Genomic DNA, 15,406 nt, shown 5'->3' with positions numbered 1-15,406 from the left:
TAAAAGGTCTACATTATTGATGAACCGCGTCTTCGCGTCGGCCCCGCGTAGCACTTACCGCCAAGGTTTTTATTATTGCCCCATAGCTAAGGTAACAAACGTACGTAGTAGCTACTAAGTAGGCACTTTTACTCCACAAATAGGTATCGTGCAACCAAAAGATTTTTAAAAAAGACCGAACAATCGTGAAAAGGAGAGGATTTTAGAGAACTAGGGGTTGAGTTAACTTAATTCCGAGCTTTCTGTAATTGACAAGATTGATGACAGCCTGTTTATTAGACAACATTTAGGTGTTAATAGGCTCCTCCGCAACATAGTGCAAATAAGCTCCAAGCAGCTTAACACCTTCAATGTAGTTTCGCTTGTCAAGTTTCTCATTAACAGAATGAGCAGCATCAGTTGAGCTTCCCATGGGTAGAAGCAATACATTCTTTCCCGTCGCTTGCTCAAAGTTCAACGTAACGGGGATACTGTTTTGAGTCGTTAGCATCATAGCAGTCACCAAAATTGAAGAGGCGCATCATCCAACATACCTGCCGCCTTCGCGGGTCATATCTGGCTGAACCCCAAAGACCTGTTGCACGGCTTTGCTCGCGGCAGTGAAGTTCCAGTGCTTTGGGCTGGCGACCCACCATTTTCCGTCATGCTGAAGCCACACGTCTAGGGTGTTCTTGCTGTTCAGCTTGGCAAATTCGGTTTTTATATGGTCAAAAACAAGTTTGTTAACATCCTTGCTTTCCATATTTGGCACAGTCCTTATCGAGAACTTGCCGATGACTTTCGCTGGAATGACAGTCTTAGCTCCAGGAGCGGAATAAGCGCCTTCAATGCCATGGATAGATAGGGAAGGGTATCTCCACCGGGCCATAAGAGTCCTCTCTTTGGTAGGGTGGATGCCTGTCTTGCTCCCGAGAGACTCATGAAGGTTTTCCATCGTGTAGCTGATATCGCCGTACAGCGACTTCTCCTCTTCCGTCAGAGGTTCAACAAGGTCCATGATGCCAGGGATCAAAATTTTGCCATGGGCATCAACAAGCTTCGACAAAACATTGACCAGGTCTGTCATAGGCTCGTGGGCGGATCCACCAAACACGCCGCTGTGGAGGTCTTGGGCAGGCCCTGAAACACTGACAGAGTAGTAGTTGCAGCCTCGTAGTCCATAAGTAAGGCAGGGTTTCTCGGTTCCGAGCCAGTAGTTATCTGAAATGCAGACAGCATCCGTGTCTTTAAAGAATTTCTTGCTCTCGGCTTGAATAAATTCCTCTAACCCTTCGGAACCATATTCCTCCATGCCTTCGAAGCAGCAGAGAAGGTTGACTGGCAGCTCAACGCCAGCCTTTTTATGAGCTTCGATAACATTCAACCAACCCAAAACAGGACCCTTGTCGTCTGTACTACCGCGACCGTACATCCTTCCATTGTTGTCAACGGATAATTCAAAAGGCTCAGTGGCCCAGCCGTCCTCCTTCAATGCAGGCTGTACATCATAGTGTCCATAAACCAAAATGGTCCTTTTGTTCTTGTCATTCCCATAGCGAGCAATGACAACTGGAGGCAAATCAAGATGCTCTTTTCCAGGCTGTTTGCCCAGTGGTCTTTGGTGAACTTCAGCTCCTAAACTTTCCAGTTCCGAGGCAAGAAACTGAGCCATCTTTTCGATACCGGTCAGCCTAGTGGCGTGAAGGAGAAATTTGATTGACCAACCTTGAATACATCCTTTCTATTTTCATCCTGAGCAGAAATGGATGGAATGGCAACGGCCTTTCGCAGTCCTTGGGCGTTATTAGTCTTATTCTTAGTCATAAAAGATCTGGTAAGTTGTTGGCAGAGGCGAAGAGCCACATACTATCAACAAAGGAGCCAGACAAGTCATCAACCCTGGTAAACCAAACGCCTGGCATCAGCTTTTGGATTCGTCAATGACAAGGCTAATGGCAAAGTATCAACTCACTGCTTAAAAAACGGTCCCAACTGCGGCGCCATTTTTCTGTCGTTGATATGTCCGTAGAAAGAACGACGAAGAAATATATGGGGTGTTCTTTGTTGGGTAAAATGTGATTTGGGTGGTGAGAAGAATAGATGTAACCTATATTCTGCACGCGAAGCTGGAATACGGCGGAGGGGGAGGGGCATTTGGGCGGCTGCGGCAGAAAATAGAAAGGATCTGGTTCGCAGAGGGAGATTACTGCATTGCCCAGGTACTAGTATGGAAAAGTGCGTAGGTACCTCCAATCACGGATACATACCTAGGTATCTAGATACACCTAGGTAGTAAGTCGGTGGCCTAGAACCAACCATTTTCGTTCCTATTACTAACCATAATGAAGCCGTCACTCAAAGGAAAATTATTTCTGTACACATTGGATTTTCTTTAACTCTATACTCATTTCATTCTATAATAGTTACAATATGTGGTCCGATACCAGTAATGCTAGAATACATATCTTTATACACCTAACCACTGACTGGTTGTTCCTCACCAGATTTGTATTTCAAAGCCATGAATTTGACATGATGCAAACATGACAAACCTTCTTTGACCAAAGGGAAAGGGTGACGAATCGAGAATCCTATTGTCCTTTGAAGGCTCATTCATCTCTCCCCCAAGACTCCTTCCGCAATTGTCGGTCTTCTCTAGCCATCCGTCGCTTTGCGCCCCATCTGGATTGGACCGCTTCCAGAACTTGTCTCTGAATTTCTTTCTTCTGTGGACTGGCCTCGCATACCATACCGATGAACATTGGGGAGCAATCAAAGCGCTTGGCCAATTTCCATCTGCTCCAAGTCATAGGGTCACTAAGCCGAAGTTTGCGGATCTCCTCGATATCCGATGGGTTCAAATGATATTTCCTTTCGGGGGCTGTTTTGAATACACCAGGAAGCTCCCCGGCATTATGCTGACCCACAGAAGAATCGGTGCGTAGAGCTCTCCGAGCATCGTTGGGAGGGAGAAACTTGGTTGGCGTGTGGTAAATCGACGGGGCGCTGGAAGGGGGATTGTAGATGATTTGGTCCTGGAATTGATTTGAAGGGACGCCGAATGAGACATCTGGCTTGACGCGTAGCCGTTGTTTGGCACGTCTGTATGAAGACTGATTCCGTCGCGAGATCAAAGCCGCGGATTCAGAGAGGGAAGGCAGGAGAAAGGGCAAGGTCAGGAATGGCCTTTTGGAGGCGACGATACAGGTTGCCATGCTGCCAAAATGATTGAAGGGGATAACTTGGATTGTTTGCTATCCTCAGAGATGAAACCGGACAACCAAATCGCTAAAATGACAGATTGCAGTGGAAGATCGTTGTTGGTGCCTATCATTAAAACAGCAGAAATAGTAATTAGTAAAATGGAAGAGACTATTGATACCAGGCAGTCACCAAGGGAAGTGATTACAATACTTATGATTTAGAATTGGCAAGAGTGAACCAGGCCTGGCAAAATAGGGAGATTGATAGACCAGCCAGGGCAATCCGCAACCCAGAACTTTTTTGCTGTTGCAGTCCCGTGACCGGGAGAATCCTGAAAGGCTGAAGCAGTGACTTAAGTGGACCAGATTAAGCAGGAAGTTTACAATACCACCTTAGTACCTTAGTAGGTACCTAGTTACCTAAGTTACCTTAGTGGGAGCCCATTATTTCAGGTAAGTAACAACTCAGCATGCATTACGGCCACAATGATATATTTCCGTAACGCAAACTGCAAAATTACAACTTCATAATTTTGCCAAGCACACCACAGGGCATAAAAGCTGAATGAATACAATCACTTGCCGTTTTTTTACTGCCTTTGATACCATATGTGTAATATGATACACCCGACGCCTTTTTTTGCCCATAGGTACCGGGCAGGGCACGTACCGGCAGAATAGTAATATCTGACTGGCCTGTGAAAAGCGGTATTAAATGGCAGTATTATCGGGTCAGAATCTATTATTCCCTGGACCTACGGTACCGGACCGCGGGTGAATGACCTCAGGTATTAGATTTTCAACCCAGGTACCTAGGTGTGAGACAGCCTGTCCTAATGGGTACCTATGATGGGGTTAATAACGATATTTCCAGATGTACTTAAACAAATAGAATACACCCTAATCTAAACTATCTAGACAGTATCCATCATAAATCTCCAGTAATACCTAAGCTCTGACCTAATATCTCGATGAGACCGCGTCCTCAGAGCCGGCTGTGTGATATAGATTACCCACCAATCACCACCCTCGGGCACCTACCTAGGAAGCGGAGGTAGACTGGCATAATTCAAACATAATTGGGCTGCGGGATGGCATATCATAAATATTGGGTCAGAACCTCCTTAGGTTACCTGGTAGTGTAAGGTAGGTATCTAGGTAGTTATACCCGCTATCCACCCAGGACAGATGTACATACCTACGGTAGGACCTAAATTACAGGAGAACTTAGGTAGGTAACCTGAAGTAGGTTGATACAACAAATACTACCTAGGTACTAATCAATAATACAACCGCAGGAAATCAGGCAGACCTTACTGTACTGTTTTTTCGCGTTTTTGACATCTCTTCTGTCCTGTTTGGGTGAGCCATAGTTTGATTCATCGAATATGCAATGAATCTAAGGTACAAAATAGTTAGGTAGGTTTGATACCTAGGTATTATCTATTATTACATGATCTGAAACACCCTGGTAGTACGAGTCCAGCTCTTAAAGTCAAAACTACCTATCAACTAGCTGATCTACTGGTTATATATCAGTAGTTGCTTCACTAATTGATTTGAAGTGACCGAACAGATGCTGATCCAATGACTAACTTAGCTATTGTTCCATCTAGATTTCTCTGAGTAAATTTTGATAACCCACTAAATATCCATTCTGCAGATATCATTGTTGTTGCAATGTTATGTTCAGAATAGGGTAAAAAAAGCTTAAGAGTCCATAATAAATCGAGACATGTATCCCGCCTACGCTCTAATTTTCCCCACTGCCTCCAGAGCTTGGTGAATCCTAGAGCGGAGGTCAGGTATATCCTCCAAGCCCACGCTTATCCTGACCAAACTGCTCTCTATACCGAAAGAACTTGCCTAGAGATAATGATTAGAAAAAAGGATGTCCACAAACACGTATAAAGACAGGAACGATGGGGAAAGGGAACAGTCAGATGGGGGACGAAGCTTCTCTCTTATTACTTACCCATTCCAATTCACCATAATGAGCCAAGATCGTATATGGACAACTAGTTTTTGGTCAAAATTGTTTATACTAGAGCCACTACCGAAACCCCTGACTTACCTCAGAGTAAAATTAGTTCCGAGACTGGGGCCCTTCAGGACTTCTAAATCGTCAAAAAAAGCTGCTGCATCTGCTGTCGAGTTGAAAGTCACAGAGAACAAACCCCCGTAACCTCCATTGGGAGTACGGAAATCCTCATAGAATGGTCTCGAAGGGCTGTATTTGGGATAGTAAACTTCTTTCACTGAACATAGGCTCAGTACTATCCATAATTCCTGTTATAAAAGAAAACTCACCAAGAGGGGATTCCTTCAAAATCGCCGTGATATCTTCAGTGGTTTTGTTGATCTTCTCAATTCTGGACACGAAATCGCGGCTATTCCTCTCCAAAAAGACCGCATCTTCTGCCCAAAGAGTGTCTTCATATTCCTGGTCAAATGTTTCTTTCAGAGTTTGATAAAAGCGCCCGTGTGGATTGAGAACAGCACTTCCTCCCATAACATTGCTATCTCCGCTGAAAATCTTGGTCAAACTGCTGACCACAATATCCGCGTACGGAAGCACGTTGATGTTCAAAAAGTTACCCACAGTCTCATCAACTACCACGGCAAAATCATATCTCTCTGCTAGCGCACGGATACGTTTGAGATTGGGTGTTTTGAGCAAAGGGTTACCCGGAAGTTCGGTGAACAGTGCTAGATATCTTTCGCCATTGCTCAACCGGGATTCCAAATCATCCAAATCTTCCGATGAGCCATGTCCGTAGAACAAGCACCCTGGCCCCCATTTTTCAAGGATCTTCAATGTGTCGATATAAGGAAACCCGAAACAAACACTCTTCAAAGAACCTCGAGCTGCCATTAATAACTGATGGGTATTAAAGATCGAACTCATGCCACTGGGAAAGAGATAAACATCGCTTTCGGTCAAACCTGCCACTCTGCCTTCAGCTGATGCTTTTTCGAGGGCCTCACTCAGCTCAACATCGGCAGTCAGAACGCCTGCTATGCGCCTCCGAACGGCTGATCTTGCCTGATCAGCCAATGAGATGCTCAAATTTCGTCCAAAGCGCTCTTCAATGAATTGACCATATTCTTGCCCGTCTTGGGCGCCATTGACTGCTGAAAATTGGTCAGGGGTCACACCGTGTACCCCAGTCCCTCGGGTCAAACCATTTGATGAGCCTCTTCCTTGGTATCTCCGTGGGCCTTTACAGGGCCTCTGTGAAGCCGCATCGGCCGTTCCAACTCTCTTTTCTTCAACAAGAAAACGGTCCTCCAGAGAACTAAGACAGAATTCAGCCCGACGGCTTGAAACTCCGTTTCCAGAGTGTTGCCAGACTTGTTTGGCAATTGGCCCATGCTCCTTTGGATATATTACACACGAAAGATGCGAGGTGACTGCTGGTGATTCGGCTTCTGTGCGAGAAGAAGGGACAAAGTCTACAACCCGAACTTTGGACGAGTCGTTTGGTACCCGCGAGAGGAAGAAAGAGTGACAGACAAGGGCGGTTTTTCTAGATGGAAACACCATGGCGGATTCACTCTCTGAATCTCCATGACGGCGCACAATCTCCTGGGCGAGTTTTTGGATGATCGGATGCACGAAAAATCTGGGATATCCGCATAGCATTCGGTTCATGACCCAGTCATCTCCCTCTTCATAACCAACAATTGCTTTCCATGTTGGAAGCGATACACTCACTGCCTTTTTTTTCTCTCTCATACGTTAGTGACTGCTTGGCTATTTAAATTCTTGGGTACCACCATGGCCCGAAGCACAAATTGGACTTGGTTAAAATGAAAACATTGGCAGCCCCCCCCCCCTTCCCCATCTATTCTTCTTTCTCTCCCTCTCTCTTATCTTCTTTGTACATATCCCAAGTAGTGTAATGGGATAGGGGCGGGGTTGGGGTGAGAGGGGTTCGATATTCTAGACGCGGGGCTTCAACATACATGGTCGGTGTTTGGAGGAACGGGTCCTCCAAGAGCCTGGAGCATTGTGGCACAGGGAAGAAAACTGAAGAATAAGACCGACTAGATTTGAATCAAAAACGAACGACTAGAATGGACTGCGGTCTCCGAGAACTAGAGAGATAAAGAAAAGAAAATAAAAAAGAAAGGCAAAGGAAGGATTGAAAATGCGTAGCAATAATAGTAAGTAGTAGTATTAATGAATGAGTAATGAATAATGATGGCTAGCTAACTACTACTGTTATCCAGCGACCAAAGGAAGCCCACCACAGGCTACGAGCGATTTCGGCGATGGACCACCACCGCTTAGCCAATGAGAACTTATGATTTTCTGCTTTTGGGTAGTAGTTTTGAAGAGGTGTCTACTATTTTGTTGAGACATAGAATTTTACAACAACAATATTCAAATAATGTAGATAATATTCCCTGCAGGTTTCTGGTATCATGATCGAATCAAGATGTCTGATGGTATGTAACAGCCAGCGGGATTTATCACGTGACTCAAATACCGGAGCTCGGAGTTTAGCATCTGGAGAAAACCTAAGAAATTTTGCGATGCAGAAGCGACAAAATTCTAGAGTGCAGTTCTTCGTCCTTTCTTCCTTTTCTTTTATTTTGTTTTCTATCCTACCCAGCCACACAGATAATGACAGTCCACACGGTAAAAAGAAGGAAAATCAGTCCTTCCTCCGAGAATGACGAAACGCAAACCCCCAAGCCTTCCAGAGATGGTTATTCCGATGGAAAAGCGAAAAATGAAATTGTCGCCTCCAATGGCACCAGCAAAACCGATTATTCGACCAAGCACGTGAATAATGACCGTTCAGCTGAACTTGCTTTCGCTAGTGGCTTCTACAAGTCCAGCTTCTTTAAGCTACAGATGGATGAATTATTGGCTGGGCTGAGACCAAACTATGACAAGCAGGTTTCGAAGATCCAGGAGACTCTTCATAAACTGAAGGCAATAATCGAACGACTTCCTGATAAAACTCTCAAATCTGCATTGGAAGCCGAGAAAGAGTTGCGCAGTGCGCATGGTATCTCTGTTCCATTCCCCGAACCTCGACCAGGAAAGGATACAAAATACCCCATGTCATATTCGAAGCCAACAAACATTAATGTTGTCGGGAGCTTTGCTCTGAGGACAGGCATAAAAACGGCAGGGCCTCACATAGTTGATTTGGCAGTGACGATGCCGAGTTCTCTCTTTCAGGAGAAGGACTACGTTAATCACAGATACTTTCATAAAAGAGCGTATTACATTGCATGCCTTGCTGCGGGAATTCGAGAAGCAAATGACTTGAACCTTGATGTCAAATACAGCCTGCAGGATGGAGATACTCTCCGCCCTATTCTTGTCTTGGAACCGATAAGTACTGAGAAAACTGAAGTAATGCCCACAAAATCGCAGATTCGCATCATCACTGCGATTGAAGATACGGTATTTCCCATATCGCGAACATTGCCAACGAAAAGCAACATCCGTCAAATACCTGGGCATGAAGGCCCCACTCCGTTCTACAATGCTGCTCTTCGCTCAGAGTCCACGGTGGCACTCTATCATAAATATCTATATTTGGCTACGCGCAAGTGCGATGCCTTCAAGGATGCATGTGTCCTTGGTCGTACCTGGCTCCAACAACGGGGATTTGGATCTTCTTTCCAGAGTGGCGGATTTGGAGGCTTTGAATGGAGTTTGCTCATGTCTCTTCTGTTCGAAGGCGGAGGTCCTAATGGAAAGCCAGTGCTTTTGACATCGTATAGCAGCTACCAGCTATTCAAAGCAACCATGCAATTTCTCGCTGGAAGGGACCTGAAGAAGCCGCTAGTGTTTTCCGCTACTGGCCTCTCATTCCCTAGCGGGGGGCCTGTGGTTTACGATGGAAAGAGGGGAATGAATCCCCTTTACAAAATGACACCTTGTTCCTACAATCTACTTAGGCACGAAGCAAACATCACACTAAAGATGTTGAACGAGTCGCGTGAGGATAACTTTGACAAGGTCTTCATTGTTAAAGTGGATGAGCCTACACTTCGGTTTGATCGAGTCGTTTCGCTTCCTAACTTGGACAATGCGGATATTCTTCAAGGGCTCCGCAACCAGTTAGCTCTTTATGATGTGCTCTCAAAAGCTCTCGGGAATCGAGTTGAGCTCATTTCTATTTCCAGTTGCTGTGTCGAGCCTTGGTCGATTGAGAAAAAGTCTTCGTTGCAAAAAGCGAGCACGAGACTCTCCGTTGGATTACTTCTAGATTCCGAGAATTCCACCCGAGCTGTTGACCACGGCCCGTCGGCAGAACAGAAAGAAGAAGCAGCATCTTTCAGGTCTTTTTGGGGAGGAAAGGCCGAGCTTAGACGCTTCAAAGATGGAAGCATTCTTGAGAGTTTGGTGTGGTCCGATCAGCCGTCCTCGACATCAATAATATATCAAATTTTGGTATACATCCTGCAACTTCATTTTCACATTGCGGAAAAGGATGTTCGGTATATCGGTGACGAATATGATGAGAAACTTCACAGTGGTGGCGACGGCATCGTATCTTACACAAGTCCTTCTTTCCAACTGGTCTCTGATGCTTTCAACTCTCTAGAAAGATCTATACAGAATATGGATAACGTTCCTTTGACTGTTCGACAATTGGTCCCGGCAAGCCCCCACCTTCGTTATACAGCACTCCGCGTTCAACATACACCGGGTGCCCTTAGCGAGCCAGTGAATATCGTTCTTCAGTTTGAAAGCTCTGCAAGATGGCCGGATGATCTTGTAGCAATTCAGATGACGAAAATAGCTTTTCTCGTTAAAATCGGTGATTGTTTGGAATCATCTGGTGCCGCTTCTTCGTGCCGAGTCGGCCTGGAGAATGAGTCCAGCAGAATTTTAAATAATGCTTTCCTTGAAATTGTTCATATTTCCGGCGCTGTTTTTCATCTTCGGATACACCATGACCGAGAGCAAACATTGCTAGAGCGTCAACTCAAGGAGAAAAGCAACGGCCCCCGAGAAAAGGAGGAGATTGCGTATGCGTTGTCCGCATATAAGCGCCTGTTTGTTCACTCTCCTCGCCTAACACAAGCAATTCGTACTCTGTGCACCCGTTTTCCGCTATTGTCGCCTACCATTCGTCTCGTCAAATATTGGTTCAACTGTCACCTTTTCACAGGGCAAGTTAATGAGGAATTGATTGAGCTGATGGCAACCCGGGTTTTTACCCAGCCGTATCCCTGGAATGAGCCCTCCAGTGTCATGGCCGGCTTTCTGCGAACTCTCCATCTCCTTTCGCGGTGGGACTGGCAACAAGAACCTTTAATGGTCGATTTGGGCGGAGAGTTAGACCAGGATGTTGTCCAAGTGATACGGACTCGCTTTTCCGCCTGGCGGAGCATCGATCCGGCGATGCACGCAATTGCCTTGTTTGCGGCGTCGGATATTGATCCTGAAGGTGTAACTTGGACACAGTACGAAATGCCACCTAGGGTTGTTGCTGCTCGAATGACAACTTTGGCGAAAGCAGCTGTGAAATTATTTCGTGAGAAGGGATATGATCTCAACATATCCGATCTCTTCCATACCTCTCTAGCACCATACGATTTCGTCATCAATCTACGCTCAAAACTATTGGGCGATCGACAAGCCGTGCCGATGAAGTTTAAGAACCTGAATGAACAACGCACCAAAAGCTGCGCTGCCAAACTTACGATTGTAAAGTCATTTGTTCGGGACATCCAAGCGTGCTATAATCAGAACATTCTATTGTTTCATGGGGATGAACAATGCAATGTCATTGCAGGACTTTGGAACCCCCAGGCAACGAAATCTAAAAGTTGGAATTTGAAGATGACTTATTCAACATCCCCAAATCAATGGGCCGATTCAAAGAGGAAACAAAACGACCATGTTTCGGCCAATATTGATGGCATATTGAATGAAATCTCCCGGCTTGGTGCCAATTTGATTGAAAGTATCGATGTGCACAACACAGCTACGGGTGTCGAATAAGCTTTGTTTTTGTTTGATTTTTATTTTTACATTTTTTATATGTATGTAATATCACCGAGCAGCACCAGTGCAATGCAGTTTCTTGGGACTTGGATTGTTTGTTTCAATAAAGAACAATCATCATGAATAAATAGTAACAATGATAGCATTAAATCACACCAGCTTCTCCCATCCCCATTAAGAGCCTGTCTTTGACCTCTCAGGTGTTCCTATCTGTGTCTGGGAAGAGAATGAACAAAAGTGATCCTTGATAGCAACAACTTCGTATGTGCCTTCGTCAGACGTTTTTATGGTCTTGAAATGCTCATAAGAGATATCATGCTTGATGTCAAGCACCTCGGGTTTCTTCCCTTTTCGGACATTTGAGCTCCGAATGTACCTTTAAAATGTCAGTTTTTCATAGACAGCGTTCCATCTTTCGAATATAACTTACGTGAATTCAAACGGTGGCGTTCCCCAGAACTCAAAATGGAGTTCTGCCTCTCCGCCTTCGTGTATATCGACAATAGATGTTTGACCTCTACTGATCCTGACACTCGGCATCTCGTGTATGGCTTTTGTGATGTTTTTATGAGCTTTGCATTTTCCACTGGCCCCGTCGCTTACGCCGGTGATAGTGAAGTCGCCTGGCCGTTCTGCAATTCGGCGGAAATCGGTCGTCCGGGAAGTGGCCTTTCTCTGAGTCCCGCCGAACGTATAAAATACATCGAAAGGTGCATGTCCAGAGAGGGAAAAAGAAATCCGCTCACCGACGCAATAGTCGACCTTGGACTCGAGAGGAACTATCGCAGGCACATCAGATACAGCAACTCTGACAGATGACACATCATGTTCAGTTGTCCGTTGACAGCCTCGCGCGTCCCGGACTTTGTGAATACTGACAACGTGTTGACCCAGATCTAAATGGCGTCGTGGAATGGGAAGATTATGTCTATTGGTGTTGATATTCGGTATGGTCACGATTTCCGGCTTTGCGTTTGAATGATGTTTTATGTTGATTTCCAGCGAAAATGGGGGTGTTCCCTCGAGAGTGATGGGGACAACTTCTTCGCCGCTAACATCTTCTTTGCAAAAACCGTAGATATGGCCAGGAGAATCGAACCGCGCAGATGGAAGTCGATTCACCTGTTGTGTTACAACAACAGGATGATTTCTCGAATCATGGTCGTAAAGGTTATCACCAATCTCGGTGAACTTGTAAGTGTAAAGACCAGCCTCAGAGGTATCCATTTCCATGGTGGCTACATTGAGCGCTGTCTTCAAACTATGTACTCGGGCCGAGGAGGAACCACGATCCGCCTTTCGTTGTTGTTCATATCGAATACTGTACGGAGGACTCCCTGACAGCCGAAGTTCAATGCTGTCGTCATCCCCTTGACACACTTCAGACTTCCCGATATGTCCTGCTGTTCCAACAGGGGAGCTATCCACGGCCGTTATCTGGGGTCGTGGTATCCAAGAAACGTCAAACGTTTTGGCCGTTTGATCAATGGACCCAGGACAAGAACCATCAGACAGTCCAATAAGCTCGTAACGTGCTTCGTGTGCCACTGTCAATATGCTATTTTCTTCCCAGAATGTCTTTTCAATGACTGGAGAACTCTCGGCCGTGTTCTTATATTTCACTGTCCATGGCCGTTCACCACTTAATCTGAGTGGCAGGTCGACCTTGGAGTCTTGCAAAGCAGACACACTTCTCTTGCGGTCGATTTGGCCAAATGAGACATGAGGCGGCTTTGGTCGGGCATCGATTTTTATGCTATCTTTAAGAACACGCTTGCAATTTGATCGATCCTTGATGCTTGTCAATACAAGGTTATATTCACCGCCACTAACAAGTCTCTCGGTCATAATGGTCGAAATTTCGGTGTCGCTGTCTAAAACGTGCTTGGTTTTCTTGCCATTATGGACAAGTTCGTATTGCAGAGTCCATGGTGACTCGCCAAGGAAGGAAACGTCCACAGATACCGGCTCACCAAAGCAGGCCTTGCGCATTTGCTTGGATCCAAGGAACTGAGCAGAGGCGGGTGGTTTCACGTCCTGCTCCAAGACAGGCGCTTTGTCTTTCAGAGACCGGGGCGCATAAACAACGTCGGCGATATCCAGAAAACGGTATCGGTAGAAACCCGCTTCAGATGGCGTGAAATCAAGTTGCGCGCGAAGCCCTTCAATGGTTTGTAGCTTGGTCTCAACTCCTTTCGAGTGTTCGACACTGTATCGAACACGGAATGGTGGCGAACCGGTGAGGTCCAAGTCGACGAGCAAGCCCACCGAATTATTAGCACATTTATCAAAGACCTTCTCGTATTTGATAACTAGCTCAGGCTCCGGCGGATTGTGTAGATAGCAGGACGCTGGTTCCAAAACGTCCCCAGAGCAGAATTGACTGGATACAGTGCTGAGAGAGTACCAACCAGGTTCCTTGATCTGAGGCTTTTGCTCAAGAGTTCTAAGGGACAATTGTCGAATTTTAGAGAGATCATTCTTATTCTCGCCATCATCCTCCTGGTCATCACTGCTAAAGGCGTAAGTAAGAGAGAAAGGCCCATCTTTATTATAGCCGTGTCCCACAGGGTGGAATTTAACCGGTAATTCCACATTCTGACCTCGTGCAACCTCGAGGAAATTCTGATCATTGCAGCCGTGCATGGACAGCCGAGGGCGCTCATGGACAGAGAACTGGTGCCATTGTGACAAGGATTTGGGCGACGGTCGATCCATGTCATCCAAAACTGTTGAATAGTTCGCTATGTTTCCACAGCCATCGTGAACTTCCTCGATTGTATAAAGCCAGTCACCACCAACATTTAAAGATTCGTTCAAAGGAACTTCAATTTTTTGACTCTGAGCCCATGTGATGTCCGGTTGCCGAGAGCTGAACAAAGCGCCTGTATTCTTCTGACTCAACAAAGGCGAGCGCAAATTATCTGGTTGAATGTTTTGGAAAGAAAAGCCACGATCAAGATGATTCACCTGTCTACTGTACTTGACCTTGAGTGGTGGTGTCCCTTCGACTTCCAAAACCAAATTGGACAGGTCACCTTTGCATTTATGGGTGTGCGAATGTTTTATCAACGCTTGGGGACAGGGAACAACGAGAGCATCGGACAATCGCACATGGACATCAAGATTTGATTCATCCACTACCCTCTGAAGACGATAGATTCCACTCCGTCGGATTGGGAACAATAGGTCGCGGTGGAGTTCCAGGGCTGAGCCCGAATGTCTTTTGTTGGCCTGACGTTTCAGCTGTTTCAGCTGTTTCGACGGAATCGAAAGGGTTTCGTTGGCACCCCCGTCAAGATCAACACGTAGTATTTCGATCAAGATCGGATCGGTTTGGTTAACACGTATAGGTAGATTGACAGGATTTTTCTGGGTGTCTATGCAAAGGGGTTCCCTCGCAGGATTCAAAGTAGCAGAGCTGAACTCATCAGTAATGTAGCGTGATTTAACAATGTCAATTGAGAAACGTACCCTTCTGGTAAAATATGGACTATTTGCTTGCCCAAAATGAGAGAGGCATTGTGAATTATATCTCCAGGCTTAACGCTCCGTTCAGATATTGACAATTCTCTGTCATAGGCCAGTTTGACCATCCCTGAAAGCCAGGCGCCTACTGGGACCTACCTCAAGATCAGCATATTTTCAGACAGTCTAAATTAAAAATCGAACAACACATACCGGAATACGGAACATCAAAAATATGTTGCCGACTACGTGAAGTAGAAAGACCGCAAGTGTTGTCGGGAACGCCCACTCAAGCCAGGGTATTCGCAAAGCCTGCAGACCGAAAAGAAAGATTCCATCGATAGATGCCCATTTCAGAAAAAGCCAGGTAGAGTCCAAATCATCTGACGCCGTCAAGGACTCATACACCCGCCAGGCATTGAGTACAAAATAGAAAGCCACCACATAGAGTCGTTGTGACGGAGCATCTATCACTTCAACCGGAACTAGAGGCGAGCTTGGATTTCGCGCATTCTGTGATACTCTCGCCGGGGACTTCAGTCCTCCGTTATCCCGTGCTTTAGACCTTGTTGGGGTACTTGTAGGATCTCTGAATCTTTGAGTCGTCTGGGGCGTCTGCGGAAAAGCAGACCGAAGTCGGGGAGTGCCGTTCATGGCATGCTGTGGTCATCCAGTTTCACAGGATTAATTAAAAATAAAAAAAAAGAGAGAGAAAAGAAAAAAATGCCTATGGTCGAAAATAATGGGTTAGCCTAGGAGAACTACAAGT

At 45.7% G+C, this 15,406-nt stretch overlaps 5 protein-coding genes across 5 annotated transcripts; 1 reads left to right on the top strand and 4 right to left on the bottom strand.

Moving 5' to 3' along the window:
• Window positions 1–286: 286 nt before the first annotated feature.
• ASPWEDRAFT_113896 (M20 family dipeptidase) lies at window positions 287–1,983 on the bottom strand (the record flags this gene model as incomplete). The annotated part of the gene is made up of 5 exons (XM_040828444.1): window positions 287–470; window positions 534–1,651; window positions 1,705–1,772; window positions 1,847–1,878; window positions 1,952–1,983. 5 exons carry the CDS (start codon window positions 1,981–1,983, stop codon window positions 287–289), a joined length of 1,434 nt encoding a protein of 477 aa, XP_040687974.1.
• A 365-nt stretch (window positions 1,984–2,348) lies between these two features.
• Window positions 2,349–3,436, bottom strand: ASPWEDRAFT_42263 (mitochondrial 54S ribosomal protein mL58). Its single transcript, XM_040835741.1, has one exon. The coding sequence runs from the start codon at window positions 3,192–3,194 to the stop codon at window positions 2,589–2,591; it is 606 nt and encodes a 201-aa protein (XP_040687973.1). The 5' UTR covers window positions 3,195–3,436; the 3' UTR covers window positions 2,349–2,588.
• Window positions 3,437–4,722: 1,286 nt separating this feature from the next.
• ASPWEDRAFT_42261 (cystathionine gamma-synthase) lies at window positions 4,723–7,596 on the bottom strand. The gene is made up of 5 exons (XM_040835740.1): window positions 7,152–7,596; window positions 5,493–6,912; window positions 5,257–5,440; window positions 5,158–5,200; window positions 4,723–5,048 (listed from the first exon to the last, which is right to left on the bottom strand). Exons 1-5 carry the CDS (start codon window positions 7,194–7,196, stop codon window positions 4,929–4,931), a joined length of 1,812 nt encoding a protein of 603 aa, XP_040687972.1. The 5' UTR covers window positions 7,197–7,596; the 3' UTR covers window positions 4,723–4,928.
• A 219-nt stretch (window positions 7,597–7,815) lies between these two features.
• On the top strand, window positions 7,816–11,166 carry ASPWEDRAFT_112479 (rRNA-processing protein UTP22; the record flags this gene model as incomplete). The annotated part of the gene is made up of 1 exon (XM_040828329.1): window positions 7,816–11,166. One exon carries the CDS (start codon window positions 7,816–7,818, stop codon window positions 11,164–11,166), a length of 3,351 nt encoding a protein of 1,116 aa, XP_040687971.1.
• A 177-nt stretch (window positions 11,167–11,343) lies between these two features.
• Window positions 11,344–15,291, bottom strand: ASPWEDRAFT_113437 (putative nuclear envelope pore membrane protein; the record flags this gene model as incomplete). Its single annotated transcript, XM_040828407.1, has 4 exons — window positions 11,344–11,545; window positions 11,600–14,590; window positions 14,644–14,792; window positions 14,851–15,291. 4 exons carry the CDS (start codon window positions 15,289–15,291, stop codon window positions 11,344–11,346), a joined length of 3,783 nt encoding a protein of 1,260 aa, XP_040687970.1.
• Window positions 15,292–15,406: the final 115 nt, after the last annotated feature.

Source organism: Aspergillus wentii (genome assembly GCF_001890725.1).
Source record: "Aspergillus wentii DTO 134E9 unplaced genomic scaffold ASPWEscaffold_5, whole genome shotgun sequence".
NCBI classification, from domain to species: Eukaryota; Fungi; Ascomycota; class Eurotiomycetes; order Eurotiales; family Aspergillaceae; genus Aspergillus; species Aspergillus wentii.
Note: the sequence above shows the minus strand (reverse complement) of the source record. Positions and strands in the feature narration are given on the sequence as shown.

Bases quoted from the DNA above. Each gene is read 5' to 3' on its own strand.
- ASPWEDRAFT_42263 (XM_040835741.1), bottom strand. From the start codon at position 3,194: ATGGCAACCTGTATCGTCGCCTCCAAAAGGCCATTCCTGACCTTGCCC.
- ASPWEDRAFT_42261 (XM_040835740.1), bottom strand. From the start codon at position 7,196: ATGCTCCAGGCTCTTGGAGGACCCGTTCCTCCAAACACCGACCAT. The intron at 5,201-5,256 runs GTAAGTCAGGGG...ACCAAAAACTAG, and splicing joins GGAACTAATTTTACTCTGAG to TTGTCCATATACGATCTTGG. The intron at 5,049-5,157 runs GTAAGTAATAAG...CATTATCTCTAG, and splicing joins ATTATGGTGAATTGGAATGG to GCAAGTTCTTTCGGTATAGA.